This window comes from Ovis aries, chromosome 3 (assembly GCF_016772045.2).
Source record: "Ovis aries strain OAR_USU_Benz2616 breed Rambouillet chromosome 3, ARS-UI_Ramb_v3.0, whole genome shotgun sequence".
Taxonomy (NCBI): domain Eukaryota; kingdom Metazoa; phylum Chordata; class Mammalia; order Artiodactyla; family Bovidae; genus Ovis; species Ovis aries.
In genome coordinates, this window is record NC_056056.1 from 101497682 (window position 1) to 101514507 (window position 16826).

General features: G+C 42.7%; 1 protein-coding gene across 9 annotated transcripts in view; it reads left to right on the forward strand.

The window, feature by feature from the left end:
* The window catches only part of AFF3 (ALF transcription elongation factor 3), a 628609-nt gene that overhangs the window by 305779 nt on the left and 306004 nt on the right, over nt 1-16826 (forward strand). For all 9 annotated transcript variants that reach the window (XM_060412422.1, XM_042246414.2, XM_042246415.2 and 6 more), the window contains one exon: nt 12296-12343. In XM_060412422.1, the coding sequence (XP_060268405.1) occupies nt 12296-12343 (48 nt within the window). The remainder of the gene's footprint in view (nt 1-12295; nt 12344-16826) is intronic.

A 16826-nucleotide genomic window follows, 5' to 3' on the forward strand; every position in this document is an offset into this window, starting at 1 on the left:
TCCATCCCTGGCCAGGGAACTAGATCCCACGTGGCACAGCTCAGACCCAGCACAGCCAAATAAATGAATAATAAAATTAAAATATAATAATTTTTTTAAAAGCATGGCTTAACAGAAAGAATGAAAATGCTGTTAAATAGTGCATAAATGAAAAAAAAGAAGAAGAAAATCTTTAAGTATAGCATTGTAGGATGCCTCCCAGGGGGCTCAGTGGTAAAGAATCTGCCTGCCAAGCAGGAGACATGGGTTCGACCCCTGGGTCGGGAAGATCCCCTGGAGAAGGGAATGGCAACCCACTCCAGTATTCTTGCCTGGAGAATCCCATGGACGGAGGAGCCTGGCAGGCTCCTGTCCATGGGGTCACAAAGAGTCAGACGCGACTTAGTGCCTAAACAGCAGCAGCATGGCACTGTAGATAGATTTACAGAATAGAATTTAATAGAAAACTTCCTAGTATTAGAAAATTCTCACCAGCCAATCAAAATGCATACTGATCTCTTACTCATGTTCTCCAAGGTACCTGCTTCCACCTGGCAGGTAAATCTTCTCCCCCATCCCAGCTGATTTCAACTGGATATCTTAAGTCAGCACTTATCTATAGTATGTCTCCTCCAAGGGCATGCATAGAAAGAGTGTATGTTAAGTGTACACGCAGGATGAGCCCTGTTCTGAGGGCCAGATGACATGAAACCTTTTTGGAAAAGTGAAATGATAATGAAGAGAAAGACTCATGAGGGACTTTAATATATTACACATTATTGACCAGAGACTATCAATCCATTCTTAAAGAGTGATACAATTAACAACACCTTGCAAAATTGTTAAAGCTTATAATGGATGAACGGAGAAGGCGATGGCACCCCACTCCAGTACTCTTGCCTGGAAAATCCCATGGACAGAGGAGCCTGGTGGGCTGCGGTCCATGGGGTTGCGAAGAGTCGGACACAACTGAGCGACTTCCCTTTTACTTTTCATTTTCATGCATTGGAGAAGGAAATGGCAACCCACTCCAGTGTTCTTGCCTGGAGAATCCCAGGGATGAGGGAGCCTGGTGGGCTGCCGTCTATGGGGTCGCACGGAGTCAAACACGACTGAAGTGACTTAGCAACAGCATAATGGATGAAATGTTCATTATACAGCTTATGATTGTTGTTATCATTTACATTTTGCTCCATTAGATTTTTGTTCCAGCCTTGTGTGTATTATAAATGCGAGTTTATTACTGTAAAATTTTCAAAGATGATGCATTGCAACATTTTGAGTAAAGAAGAATTTTTCAGTGAATTTATGCAGATATTTTGTCTGGCTGTCCAAGCAACATATGTACTAGTGTCTCAGAAGATGATCGTTCTTCAGAATATAGTTCTGATTCAGATAACATTAAGTATTAGACCAAAAAGACAAAAAACCTTAGTGATTAATTCTGATATGAAAAGTCAAAATGAAACTCACCGTGCTGGAGACTTTACAGGTGTGTCAGGTGTAACTCAGAGAAGGCCATGGCACCCCACCCCAGTACTCTTGCCTGGAAAATCCCATGGACGGGGGAGCCCGGTAGGCTGCAGTCCATGGGGTTGCTAGAGTCGGACACAACTGAGCGACTTCACTTTCGCTTTTCACTTTCATGCATTGGAGAAGGAAATGGCAACCCACTCCAGTGTTCTTGCCTGGAGAATCCCAGGAATGGGGGAGCCTGGTGGGCTGCTGTCTACCAGGTCGCACAGTCAAACACGACTGAAGCGACTCAGCAGCAGCAGCAGCAGCAGGCGTAACTATTGAATGTGGTAACTGGCAAACCACTAGTGAATTAGCAGAATTAATTTTTGACTGGCCAAAATACAAATTGCCAGCCACGGGTGTTAACGTTTCTGCAAAAATCCCCTGGTCTGTAATGAGTTAAGAGTTATTTGTGAATCTCTATGTCTCTTAGCAAAATGCTTGGGTAAAATTAATAGACTGTGTCACATAGAATTTTGCCAAATACTTAGCCCCACTTTTACCATTTCCAATAGTCATTTCAGTTCAGGGCTAAAAGAGAATTGATTTCCCATCTTACCACGAGACACAAATCAGAGCAGCCCTAAGTCTCCTTAATCGGTTAATTTCTTCAGGCCCTCTGGATTACTGTCCCCATCTTATAGGTTTCTGTGTTCAGAATTTCATGATGAGAAATGAAAACCATATTCTCACTATACACGGTAATCAAATGTTTTTTCTTGTACGTTTCATTCCATTATTTAAGGGGAGAAAAAGGATAGATTATAGGACTGCCCTATTAGTAAGCCTTCTGCTACCTCCAAATAACATGTGTTATTAGATTACAATTGACCCTTGAACAATCCAGGATTCACTTACTGCTATCTCTGCCTCTGAAACAAATGAACTGATGAATGAGTCACCCAAGGACAGGAAACAGTGTGGATAGAATCAGGACTCGGCTCTGGGTTCTTTGAATTCCTCATCTTGTGATCTCTCTCCAAACACACACTTTCCCCTACCTTTAGTTCACTTAAAGATTTGTAAAATGAAAACACAATTACTATATTTATTGGAAAAAATAGGCCGGTAGATGGTTCAAACCCATGTTATTCAGCAGTTCAAAAAGGAAATGGTACATTTAGAAGTCTCTCTGAAGAATGCCTGACGTGGGAGGGTTAAGTACCTTCAGCCTTGTCACTCTTACCAGAGCCTGTGTGGTCTTCCTCTCTCTAAAAGTAATGACCACACAGTTGTAGATGAGAAAACACAGAGCAAAGAACAGTCTTGAAATGGTCTTGTCAGTTTCAGGCTACAGGCGGACTTGCACGTGCGTTATTCCTGTCTGTGACTCCTGTGCCCGCTTATGACGGGACAGTGTGGAGGGTGGCCCCGGTGTACAGCACGGGGCTCTGTACTGAGACATGACCCCCTGGAAAAGCACTCAGTATCAATTAGTGATCAGGATGTAAAACCACCGTCTCTGGTTTTAATCTCTTTGTGCCGTCGGTAGACATTTGACAAGGTCAGTGCACCAACAGACCACTTAACTTCCTGAAAACCAAATGCGTTTTTAACTACAAGCTCTCATTGAGATCACTAATTCTCATTATAAAAATAGCAACATGATTGGAAGGTCTTGTCCTATGGCTAGGAATCTGACTGCAAAAATCGATTATTAACTCTTTAACAACATTGCTAATACTTGGTCCCTGATGTACAGATACAAATGTGGAGATTAGGGAAGCCAAATGACTTGTTAATGATTTCTCTATCAATGGGTATATGCTTAATTTTAATAAAGTATATAAATGTTGATATTTTAAGAGTTTGTCTTTAAGGTAATTCTGGCTTTTTTTTTTTCATTAAAGTGAAGACATTGCAATATAGATGACCAATCATACTAAAGTGTAAGACTTTAATTTTTTAATAGTCTTTTCATTTTTTTTTGTACATTGGCCATTTAATATTCATTCAACAAACATCTTCACGTGCTTACTCTGTTGTGCCAAGAACTCTGCCAGAAACTGGTCATAAACACATAAATGAGAAATGACATATCCACCGTAAAATCTACTGATACAAGTAAACGACACTCATCAACATTTTCCTCATTTTGTTCTTTTCAGTTCAGTATAGTATTTATTACTATACTAAAATCATAGTAAAAAGTTAGCATGAAGGGGAGTGAGAAGAAACTGCTTCATGGGTACAGTGTTTCACTTTGGGATGATGGAAACGTTTGAAACTAAATGGGGATGACTGTGAAGCACACACTGTGAATATATAAAAGGCCGCTAAATTGCACACTTTAAAAATGGTTGGTTTTCTGTTACATGACATTCACCTCCTTTTTTTTTTTCTTTAGATAATACACTTTGTGGTTTGTCCTAATTAATACATTTATTTAGCTTTGTATTATATGATGGAGTTAGAGAAGCTAAGAGCGGTCTCTTTCAGGCCTTTCATCTTTCAGTAGAATTCTGAAGATTTTTCTTACAGATCTTCAACATGTCTTGTTAAGGTTATTCCTCATTTATTTTTCTTGATAGTGTGGGTGGGATTTTTTCATATTTTTTAAGTGTTTATTGCTGCTGCACAGAAGAGCTATTGAGCTTTGACTGTTAATAGCCAACCACGTTTAAACCTCCCTTTAAAATAACAGTAACAGTGGACTCTTTTGGAGTTTTCTAGATATATGATCAAAAAATCCTCTGTGGTCAAAAAAAAAACCTGAGATGACCACAGTTTTACGTGTTTTCCCTAGTGATACTTTACTTTCAAGGGGCCCCAGGATTGTACTATTTTTGCATTACCGGGGCAGAGCCCACTAAGTTTCCACTAATTCTTAAAATATTTTATGAATCATATTTACAAATAATCCCTTAAGGATTTTACACAGATTTTCTGAGGAGGTTTGATTTATTTTCTTATGTGAGGTTTTTATACTAATTTAATAAAATAAATCACATAGCTTTCCATTACCTTCTACTTTGGAAGAATAAACATGTGGAAATTAGTTCTTCCTTGAAAGTTTAAAGCCCTTCACTTTAAAACTATTTGGCTTAAAGCCTTATTTGAAGATAATTTTTAATTTAATCTGCATTCTCAGATTTGAGTATTATTTTCTATATTAATGTTAACATCAATGCTTTCTTATGATTACAAGCCCTTCCATATATTTTATCTCCTTCTTATAACATTATGTTTATTTGGACTTTTTTTATTGAATAGATTTTTAAGTGACTTTCTATTATTGTTTTGAGTAATGTGTTTTTGTTTTAAGAAATTATATTTTTGCTTTATAAATTATTACTTTTGTTTTATAAATATTTCATTGGTTTTCTCTATTTGTTATTTTCCTTTTGTATGTCTCCTTGATTTTAAAATTTTAATTGATTGCTTAGTACATACATTTTATTTTAAAAAAAGAATGAAAGCTTTTAGTGTATGAATTTAGCTCTAATAATATCCCATTATTTTGCTTTGCCATATTATAATTTTATTTTCCTGTAAATGTGAAGATTTATTTATAGTTATGTGGTGTTTGTTTTATTCCAAGAATTCTAGGGGATTTTTATGTCTAATGTTTTAATTCATAGCTTAATTATTTTGATAACTTATGACTATAGAGTCTGGACTATCAAACAACTGCTTTTTGGAATTTTCTGATGCTCTTTTGTAGCTAACCATGTGACCACCTCACTAGCCATCTCACATACACTTGAAGCATTGGGTTTCCTCATAACTGTCTAGGTTCATTATATCTCTCAGTTTAGGCTTATTTAATTTTATTCTCAAATTCTCTATCCCCCTTATATAGTTGGGGTCTTCTTTTTGGTATCCTTTGTCTATTAGGAAAAACAGAAGTGGATTAGAGACATCCAACCATGAGAACTCTATTTTCTTTTTCTTGGCATGCCTGAATTTGATGCTCTTTCTTCTTTTTCTAGACACACATTCTTTTGATGCTCTATTTTTCCCTCATTCTCTCCAATTCAGTGTTTTTCTTATGAATTGTCCTTTAGTTGAAAATAATCCTGCTACCATCTACTGCCATCTTGTTTGCATTCTTGAGATACAGCCTCCTCTTTTTATTGTTCTGTGTTTTTCTTCCCCTCGATGTGTCGATGCCTCAGTGATGGTGGTGACAGTGGTTCTGAGAGGAAGAGGGGGATGTGAGCAGCAGAAAAAGAGGTGAACAGGTCTGCTGAACACATCCGGGAAACCAGGAGGGACACGCAGGAGGGATGAGGCCAGCCTGCCCCGGGATGACTGGGAGCAGAGGGTAGCCTGAAAGGGGAGGCGCTAGGTGTGATGTAAACCCTGCTGAGGAGAGCACTGGCTGGCTGACTCCTGGCCTCAGGTGGCTCTGCCCTCGGATGAGACTGATACAGCCAGAGGATGGGGCTTCACATGGATGTGTGAACCTGAACACCCCTGAATCCGAGCTCAGGTCCTCGGTCACTGCTTTGGTGGCATTGACGGGGCACCTCCTCTCTTTGTATCTCAGTTTCCCTCTGAATCAAGTTTGATTAGTCTTCTACAAGCTATCTACAGTAGTCAAATTCATAGTCAGAAGGTACATTGTTAGATGCCAAGGGGAGTTGGTGTTTAATGGAGACAGAGTTACAGTTCAGGAAGGTGAAAAATTCAGGAGGTGTATGGTGGTGAGAGTTGCGTAACTGAATGTACTCAGTGCCACTGAAATGTATACAGTTAAACATGGTTAAAATAGTAGGTTTTATATTATGTGACTTTTACCACAATTAAAAAAACATTAACAAAATAAAATATATGCAAAATGCTGCTCTGAAAAAAATAGTAAGACATTTAAGAATACTTTTGTAGAAGTTTTTAAGACTCTGCATGTGACAAACAGTTCCTTGATGTTTGAGGACCTTTCGAGTGCTTGCAGACAGAGGTACTGTGACTTTAAAACAGTGTTATTTTAGAATGAAAGTTCCTCCTTTGATGTGTCTGATGAAGAGTTAAACTATTTTTGAAAATAGGATGCCTACAGCTTCATCTCCTCCGTAGTGAAATGCCATTTCCCACTGATTGGCTCGAGCCTTTTCTCCTTAAGCACGGCTTGCTTCTTCCAGGGCTGTGTGCCTGGCATGGTAATTAGGGGCTTAGGCTCTCAGAAATAGGATGCTCCTGGATATTGCTGAAGCTCTCCTTACCCACAGCTCCGTTCTCACATTGTGCTGACAGTGTGTGGTGTGTATTTTCAAGCGGTAAAGATTTGAGGAAAGCAGTTCTGTGAAAAAGGAACGTGATCGACAACACTGTCAAGAAGAAGAATCAGCTGGGGTTGCTCGCTTTTAATTGAAGTTTAGTTGGAGGTTCGATGAGGTGAGGCTGTTATGACAGATTTCAAACTGTAATGATAGGAAAATGGCGTGGGTTCATCAGAGTCAGAGTAAATAGGGAGCAACAGCTCAGCGACCCAGTGTGAAGCAACAGCTCCCAAACCCTCACAAAATACCGAGTAATTCAAATTTTCATTGTGCAGCCCTCCTTCTCAGTGGGTACCTTTCCAAGGAAAGCAATGACTTTATTGTGAAAAATATAAACAAAAATTTGGAGATGTAATTACATGCATGTTTTAATCTTGTTCATAAACACTGAAAGTTTTAAAAATGCAGATATAATCAGAGTATATAACTGCAGCTGAAACCGTATTTGAGAAAGACTTTGAGAAAGAAAGCAGGTAAAAGGCCCCCCAGTCTCCCTAACCCCCATGCCTACCCCATTCCAACCCTACATACCCACCCCAACCTTTGTAGATTTGGAAAAGGCGAAGTAGAATTCTGTCCTCTAGTTTCGGAGGGCACAAATCCTCATCTCTGATGTGTTAATGTCACAGAAGAAATAAATGGTTGTAGTAACTCTTTTTCTCCACTTCCTCTCCTGTCTCTTCCACTTTTGGTTTATCCATGTGATATTTGAGGTTAATGAGTAAGATCCATAGTGACTAAGTACTGGATAATTTGCAGTGTGGGAACAAAGGAGGAAATTTACCTGAATACTGTCCAGATTCTTTCATTTCTATACAGTAAGCATGACAGTGACCTCAAGTTGAGCCAGTTGAGTTGGAGAGATTGCATGAGGTAGTAAAATTCACTAAACTGTGTTGAACAGATGTGTATAGGTTCTACCTTGACTGTCCCTTGCTGCCAAAAATGATTTTGGACAAGACTCTCTGCTTCTGTGGGTCACAGTTTCTTCGTCTGTGAAGTCATCCAGTTGGGTAAAATGAGCACTAAGGTTCCTTCCATTTCAAACTGTCTACATTATTGTGCCTCATGGATCCACTCCAATCCACATAGGATCTGAGAAATTCAAACCCAAAGTGGTGCCTTCCTTTGGGAACCCCCGGAGTCAGAGATGTTCCGGAGAAAGCCCAAAGTGTTCCTTGCCAAAGCCCCTCCATTCCTGTAATTTAAAGGTAGGACTCCCTGAGACTGTTGTTGGAAGGCCTTTGTCCTGGCCTCATTCCTGGCACCTTCTCAGCTGGGTGAGGGGCCCTCCCAGAACGGAAGGACCTGATGTCTGGCCAGACCCTAAGAGCTCACAGCTGGAGTTCCCATTGAGATGACTGAATGTAATAATCCTACGTCCTTCATCTACATTGACAAGGGAAGTGTTTAACAAGGCTTCTACACTGTTTCCCTCTCTGAGTGTTCTATTTTCAGAGAAGGGTAGTAGAAATTTATAGGATCATGAGGTGAGATACTAAGAGGAACCTGCTGCTAAGTCACTTCAGTCATGTCCGACTCTGTGCAACCCCATAGATGGCAGCCCACCAGGCTCCCCCATCCCTGGGATTCTCCAGGCAAGAACACTGGAGTGGGTTACCATGTCCTTCTCCAATGCATGAAAGTGAAAAGTGAAAGTGAATTGCTCAGTCATGTCTGACTCTTAGTGACCCCATGGACTGCAGTCCACCAGGCTCCTCTGTCCATGGGATTTTCCAGGCAAGAGTACTGGAGTGGGGTGCCATTGCCTTCTTATTGACATAAATCACTTCAAATGAAATTGAAGTGTGGTATTCAGGGTAAGCTTAACTGTAAAGAACCAAACATATAAAGAGTTTTGTAATACGCTGTGTGCCTGGGTGAGTCCACCAGGAGAGTGTGAAGTCACGTTTTCCTTGGCTGTTTGTTTTTAAGGTGGAAAATAACAAATACATTGAGAATTTAGGGTTGGAATTTGGAAGTGGGATAAGAGGAATGGTTGATGGGTCCAAAGATACGTTTTCCAACTCATCCATTCATTCTCACCTGAACTCCAAAAGAGATCATTGTTCAAAGGACCACTGAGGCCTTTGTAATGGTTGCCTCTGGCTGCCCTGGAAAGAACACAGGGTTTGAGCCCATTTCAAAAAGAACTCTCTGATCTAATTTAACTGAAGTATCAGGATGGTGACATTTTCTGAGCAGCCCTGGGATAAGGCACTGGAAATGGAAGTTGTGGGGTGTAGTCAATGTGTTTTGCCAAAATAGAACTTTTGGGGAAACAGAAGAAGGGATGAATATAGGAAAGAGGAAAGAGATGTTAGTGAAAGCATTGGGTCTTCTAATCTTACCTTGATACTCAACACTGCTTTTTACAGGGACAGACATGTAGATTATGGTAATGCACTATTACCAACAGTAGTCGTGATTTACACATTTTGTTATTGATCTTCTAATGATGAGATTAGAAAGGAACCATTTATGCAAAGATAGTGTTCCTATCTGAACTAAAATAGTGTTCCTATTTTAACTAAAACGTAGCAAATAATTTGTAAGGAAATAAATGTCACCTAAAAGTTCTCGAACTCTTGGATTAAAGTCCTAAATATAAAAACTAAAACTGTCAAACTCTTGGAAGAACACATGGGTAAATCTTCATAACCTTGGACTTGGCTATAGTTTCTTAGAAATAACCTCAACAGAGAAGCAATAAAGAAAGAAAAAAATAGGTAAACTGGACTTCATCAAAATTAAAAATTTTGTGCATCCATGAATATTATGAAGAAATACAACCCACAGAATGGGTGAAAATATATGCAAATCTTATACCTGATAAGGGTCTTAATCCAAAATATATCAAGAACTCTACAACCAAACAATAAAAAAATCAACCCAAGGGAAAACTGGGAAAAAGCCATTTCTCCAAAGATACACAAATGGCCAACGTCCACATGAAAACACGCTCAACATCTTTAATCCTTAGGAAAATACATATTAAAACATCAATAAGTTACCATTTCAACCCAGTAGAATGGCTATTATCCAAAAAACAAAACCAGAAAGTGACAAGTGTTTGGTGAAGATGTGGAAAAATTAGGACCTCCATACGCTGCTGGTAGGAATGCAAAATGTTATAGCCGTTATGGAAAACACTGTGGCAGCTCCTCAGAAAGCTAAGGATAGAATGGCCATATGAACCACCAATTCGACTCCCTATGTCTGTAACCCCAAAGAAGTGAAAACAGGCATTCAACCAAAAACTTGTACGTAGATGTTTATAGAAGTGCTATCACAATAGTCAAAGTGGAAAAACCAAAATGTCCATCAGCTGATGAATGGATAAATTAAATGTGATAATATTCAAATATAATGGAATATTATTTAGCCACAAAAAGGAATGAAGTACTGTCATAAGCTACAACGTGAACCTTGAAAACATTATTCTAAGTGAAACACACCAGCCAGACACAAAAGGTCACATAATGTAGAATTCATTTATATGAAATATCTAGAATAGAAAAATCCATAGTGAGAGAAAGTAAAAAGATTAGTGGTTACCAGGGGCTGGGGAGAGGAGGGAATGAAGAGTTCCTGCTTAAGGGGCATGGGGCCTCCATTCAGGGTGACAGAAATGTTCTAGAATTAGGCATGACAGTATGAATGCATTTAAGGCCAGTAAAGGCCTTATATACTTAAAATGGTTAAAGGCCATATATACTTTAAATGGTTAAAGTCATTTATTTTATGTGTATTTTACTTTACCACAATTAAAAAAAAAATTGTGCAAGCTATAGAAAACTCCTAGAAACCATGCTGATGAAATATCTTTGACAAACAAGTGAGCTCAGGTTTGGGAATGGATATATTTCCAGCACAGCCTTTGGGATTGGGGAAAGCTTCTGGAAGAGAAAATGCACACAACTGAGGATTAGGAGTCCTATTTCCTGGTCCAGGCCCTGCTGTTCTGTGGCCTGAGGGCAAGTCATGTAAACCTCCTGCGCCTCAGTTGGGAGCCTTGGACAAATCTTCTCTATCTGGGTAGGAAAAATCTCAATCATGTATAGGACCTTTTCAAGCCTCACATACTTTCATTCGCCCATGCTCCTTGCCTAGTGTGAAGTATGGAATATTTCTGATAAAGTACTCCACCACCAGGAAAAGAAAGTGGGGGGCACACAGGGAGGTCTGGGATTTGCAGGTGCACTTTTTGGTAGAGCCTTTGTAATATTGGAAAGTCCTCGAGTGGGTTGTGGTAAGCGTTCCCCTTCCTGGGAATGGCAGGAAGTAGAATCATTCGTGCCTCCCTGACAGACACCCGTTCACTGCATGTGCTTAAGGCTGTGTGAGGCACGTGCTGAAGGACACAGAGCCCCCAGGTGGGTGGGCTATGTGTCCTGGAGGGAGGGGAGGTCCTTCTGGAGCCCGTCCATGAATTACCGTCATGGTGAGCACACTGAAGAAGTAAATGCTGTGTGAACTACCATCCTGGTGAGTGCCCTGGAGAAGTAAACGCTGTGTGGCTGAATATTCCAGGGCCAGGGATGCTACTCTGAGGAAGTCATGGTTGACCTGCCCTCTGAAGGATGACTTGGCACAAACGAGGAAAATCAGCAATGTGCAAGCCAGCACTCATCGGGGAGAGAGGACCATGAGGAGGAAAGAGAGAACAGGGTGGGCTTGGGAAAGACATCGTGAAGAAAGCTTCATTCTGGAGGTCACGCCGAGTGCTGGTCAATGTCATTGAATCAAAGGCTGGAGAAGTGTCTCGCTGAGATCACGGCTGGCACTTCTACCGCAGACGCTGCTTTCACATCCCACAAAACCACCTCCTATGCCCTGGGAGGATGTTACCAGCAGTAACCACACAGCATAACGCTGCTTTCACGTCCCACAAAACCACCTCCTATGCCCTGGGAGGATGTCACCAGCAGTAACCACACAGCATCTCTGAAACTTACAGTGGTCCCCAGAGTTGGCTGTGGCCTGACATCCCCATTCCTTGGAGCCTGTGCCACGCCTTCAGCACAGGGCAGTGTGGGTGACGTGACCCAGCCTGCCCTCGGAGGATGTGTCTTCTTTTGGTCTTTCAGGTTTCAGCCCATTGCCCTGTAAATCTAGGCTCCGGGGGTGATACAACTACCAGCATTGTGCTTGGTATTTGGCAGGGCCTGTGCGTGTATCCAGTGGGTGGACTAGAAGCACCTTTGCAGTAGAGGCCACCTTTCCTTCCACACTTTGATGGAGCCCCAGGTGCATGGAGCTCACACCTGCCAGTTATGTGCTCTGCTCCTAAGGAGCCTGCCCTGCTGAGAGTTGACATGTCTGGAGGGTCCAATGCTGCAACTCTGGGGCGTGTGCGGAGCTCTGGCCACCCTGTCTGTGGTGCAGCAGTTGGGGAAGGGGATGGTCTCAGCCATGATGGGTGCTGTCCCATTAAGGAAAAGAGCTTATAAGTCCCCTGTGAGGCATGGCACCCTGTCCGAACTCTATTCAGTTTGGAGGCTTACGTGCCATCTTTTCATTGTAGCGATAAGACTGTTCTATCAGGCTTAATGTTTTTTACCCTTTGCTTGCAGGAGAGTCGATCCGGAGAAACCAACAGCTGTGTTGAAGAAATCATTCGGGTAAGGATATGCTTTTAAAAAGTTTACCAGTTGGTTGACGTAGGCTTTAAACAGAAGGAGGTGTGCGGCTCGAGTGTCAGAGTGAGCCCGTTGTTCGTGTGTTGTTCGATCTTTACCCTTTCAGAGGGTGATCACCCAAGTTTCCTAAATAAGACTGTACAAAACCATGCTTCCTTTAGAAACCTAGGAGCTACACCTCCATCTGGCCCCTTTGCACAGGCTGAGGTGACGCTGTATGAAGGGGATCAGCTGGAAGATAGAGCAGCAGAGTTGAGATGAAAAATATGGCTGTGTTCGTGTTTGGGTGCCCCCGTTCATCTCCCTGCTAGTTAAAAGCATCTTTTAATAGTCCATGCTTCCCAGTCAGGCAGGGGTTGCCTGGTTATTTTTTCCCAAACTTAATTAGAATCAGAAGCACTCTGACAAAGAGGTAATGCTCAGTGCTGAAGATTTATTTCTGTATTGTTACGCACGTTATTATTTTGCCTGGTCCTCTCTGTAAGCCTGTCCTTTCCATCATCGTCATCTCACATGCACACCTGTGAACTAGTTTCACGCACAGATTCACTTAGGCTGGGCTCTTCTGCCATGTTAGTGTTCTCCTGAGTATTCAGACTTATAATCAGGATGTCCTCTTCAACCTATATTTTTTCTTCACTCATATTTTTCATTGGAATAACCTAATAATTTATGGCTCTCAGAAAGCTGATATTACACTGGGCAAAACATCAGGATAAATCAGACCAGATGGTGTGGCAATTCCCTATAAAGAAAAAAATAACTTTATTTTAATATATTTTTAATGTTTGGACACCTTACATACTTTTTGTTGAATTGCTTGTGAGCGACAATAATACAATAATTTGGTTTAAAATTTTACACTGACTGTCAAATCATTTTCAGAGGTAGAATATTTTTATTCTTCTTGGAAAGCATTATTTCACAAATCTCTTCACTGTGGAATTGATGAAAATAATTAATTGAAGTTTGGTTTGTTGAATTTGTAATGATTTTTGGTTTTGTGGCAGAGGTTTATAGAGAAAACAGTTGTCAGAAATGTGTAGCAGCTTCATTCCTGGCATTTAAGAATATGCTGAATAAAATACATATTGTACTTTATATCTAAATTCTCCTTCCTGGGCCTTGTTTCAGGCTAAATGCAAATAGTGTAGAATGCTAATGTACTTGTCCTATTTTTCTCTTTCAACATACTTTCACGTTTTGGGTCCCAATATTCAGTGTTTAAGCCATCCTCCTTCAATTGGTTTTGGCGTCTGTCTGAAAAATGAGAAGACCACAACATACCGGTCCTCTTTTTGGTTTCACTGTGTTAAAAATCCTGCCCCTTCTGATCTTTTCTTGTCTTTTCTGAGGATATGGAAGAGCTCTGTCATTTGACCTTTCCGTTCTGCACTCCAGGCAAGGCTTGGCGTTCATAAAGAGCTTGAGCAGTTCTCGTACCAGAAGGATATGTGTTAGGTAATGCGAAAATCACTTAAAACTGGATGCTGCAGTCAAGTGTTTAAACCATCATTTGTTTTTTTCTTAAGAGAGCTGGTTTGACGTTCCCAGCCTCGCCTCACTCCTGCCTCCCTACAATACTGACCCCTAACCCATCATGCCACGGGTGCCTCCCCCGCCCACCTCAGATCAGGTGTGGAACAAGAGGGACAGCCGGGACCCAGGAGATAATTGATTTATGCACACATGCAGGGTCAAGGGTGGGGGACGCTGCCTTCACTGCAAGGCTGCGAGGAACCGCCAGCGAGGAGAGCGTGCAGCCTGGGAGGTGCTGGCGGTGCTGGCGCCGTCCTGGGAGCGTTTTCCTGCCCCTCACCTGGCAGCCTCAGGTGTCGGTAGCGGCCCTTGGTGCTTCGGGAGCTCCTAAGGAGCACGTGGGCATTCCCGGTTTTGCCTGGCGTGTTTTCCTGGCTGCCGCCTGCCTCTCACAGCAGGAGTCCCCGGGATCTTTTGGCCTCTTCTAAGCATCTCCTCCCCTGCAGACACACGCACAGGGCTCCTTCGCAGGTACAGCCTGCTGGGTTGGTTGTGTGTCCATCTTATATCAGTGTCCTTCCCACATGGTGGCCCCAGTGTCTAGACTTTAGAATTCATGATCTTGTGGGATGAGTGAATAAATGAGTGAGTGAAAGAATACTCTAAAGGAGAACGGTGAGCATCACTGTGACGGCTCACAAGCGGATTCCCTTCCCTATAAATCATGGACAAGGCGCATAGCTGGGACTTTCCTGGTGGTCCAGTGGTTAAGACTCCAGGCTTCCAAAGCAGAGGGTATGGGTCCCATCCCTGGTCAGGGAACTCAGATTCCACGTGCTGTATGCTTCCCACTAAAAAAAGAGGCGTGTTGGCCTTTTTAATGCTGGGTTACTGTGGACCGTCTTTGTGGAGCCCAGTTTTCCTTACCAGGTTCTCTCCCCTTGGGATCAACTCAGGCAAACCTGATGTCATCAAGATCACCAGAGGTGATTATTTGCAGGCATCTCATTCTGAAAAGCAGTGGCTTCTCTTGTTGTGGAGGAAGAGGAGGGTCGTGAAAAATGCCTTAAAATAATTTAAATTGAGATAGTCATTGAACAAGCGTTAGCATGCCCTTTTGGAGAAGGCAACAGCAACCCACTCCAGTACTCTTGCCTGGAGAATCCCAGGGACGGGGGACCCTGGTGGGCTGCCGTCTATGGGGTAGCACAGAGTCGGACACGACTGAAGCGACTTAGCAGTAGCAGCAGCAGCATGCTTTTAGACAGATGTGACCCTGGCCCTTTTGGACCAACAATGTGCTGGAAGAGATAGATACTACATTATTTTTTAAATCTCATAAATAAACCTGTCCTGCTATTTGTGATAAATACTCGGGTTTCCTGAACATTTTCTCTAGCATTTATTACCTAATTTGTGACCAAGAATAGTGTCTCTGAGGAAGCAACCTGTGAACTGAGAGCTGGAGGATGAACAGGGAAGCAACCTAAAGAAAATGGTGGGGCTTCCCATCAGAAGGGGTGAAGAGCTCGGCTTGTCAGAGACCTGGGAAGGAAAGAGGAGGCCCGTGCAGCCGGAGGGCAGATGGGAGAAGCCCGGCAGGAGAGGCCAGTCATTCGGTACCTTCTCAGCCACACTCAGGAACCGCTAAGCAGCAGGGAGCCAGCGAAGGGTCGGAGCTGGGAGGGATGTGAGCAGACTGGGGCTGTCATGGGGAGGAGGGACGGGAGGAGGGGGAGGCTGTTGCAGGTCCCGGGAGAGGGATGCTGGGTAGAGACCTGTGAAGATGGAGGGAGAGGCTGATGCTGTTACCAAAAGGGTGGTTACTGAAAGCCAATAAACAGGCCAGGCTGGTGAAGAGGAAAGCTTCCTTTATTTTAGATGTTGGCAACTGGCGGAGGAAGGCTGCCATCCGTACAAAGGCAAGAGCTTTTATGGACAGAAGCTGGGGGGGGTGGGTACATGCAGAAACACAGCATAGTCAGCTCTGACAGTCATCTTTAAATTGGTCCTCGGTGGTCTGACCAGTGTCATCTTGGTTGTTTTAGGTACAGTTAATCTTCACTTCTGGAGAAGGCAATGGCACCCCACTCCAGTACTTTTGCCTGAAAAATCCTATGGATGGAGGACTCCAGTGGGCTGCAGTCTGTGGGGTTGCTAGAGTCAGACACGACTGAGCAACTTCACTTTCACTTTTCACTTTCACGCATTGGAGAAGGAAGTGGCAATCCACTCCAGTGTTCTTGCCTGGAGAATCCCAGGGACAGGGAAGCCTGGCGGGCTGCTGTCTATGGGGTCGCACAGAGTCGGACACGACTGAAGCGACTTAGCAGCAGCAGCAGCAATCTTCACTTCTACGATTGATTTGTTCCCATTTCTCTGAGGCCAGTTCTCAGAATTGTGTCAGCTAATGGAACGTCATGGGTACAGTCTGATCATCCTGTAGTTACCTTTTTCTGCCTGGGGTTTCAGTATCTATAAGACAGCTCACAAGCTGTGGCTTAGAATATTATCTATAGCCCTTGAAACGGAGCTAAAGGTCCTTGACTGTGCTTAATAACTACATTATTATTAGTTGGTCTCCTTTGTTCTGTCTCTGCACTTCTCATTTCTCTGATTAAGCTTATTCTCTGACTAAAGTTTTCCACAGCGAAAGGCAAGCAGAGGACATGGGGGGTAGGTGGGGTGGGTGTGGGCAAGGACCGTAGGGTCCTGCCCCGTTTAAGTGCTGGGTAAGAGGAGGGAGTCCATCGCACGATCATTTTCAGATCCTGAGTTTGAGGTGCCTTGTGATACTCAGGTAGGCGTGGAGAATGTGCGTAAGCTCAGAGCAGAGGTCTGAAAGGCAGGCCAACACTTTGGATGGATTACCGCATCGGCTGTAGAGCTGCAGAAATGGGTCCATTTGCCCGAGAGGGACTACCGGCTGAGAAGCAATGAGAGCGTAAAGCCCACCATTTCAAGGCCAGGAGAGGGAAGAGCCACT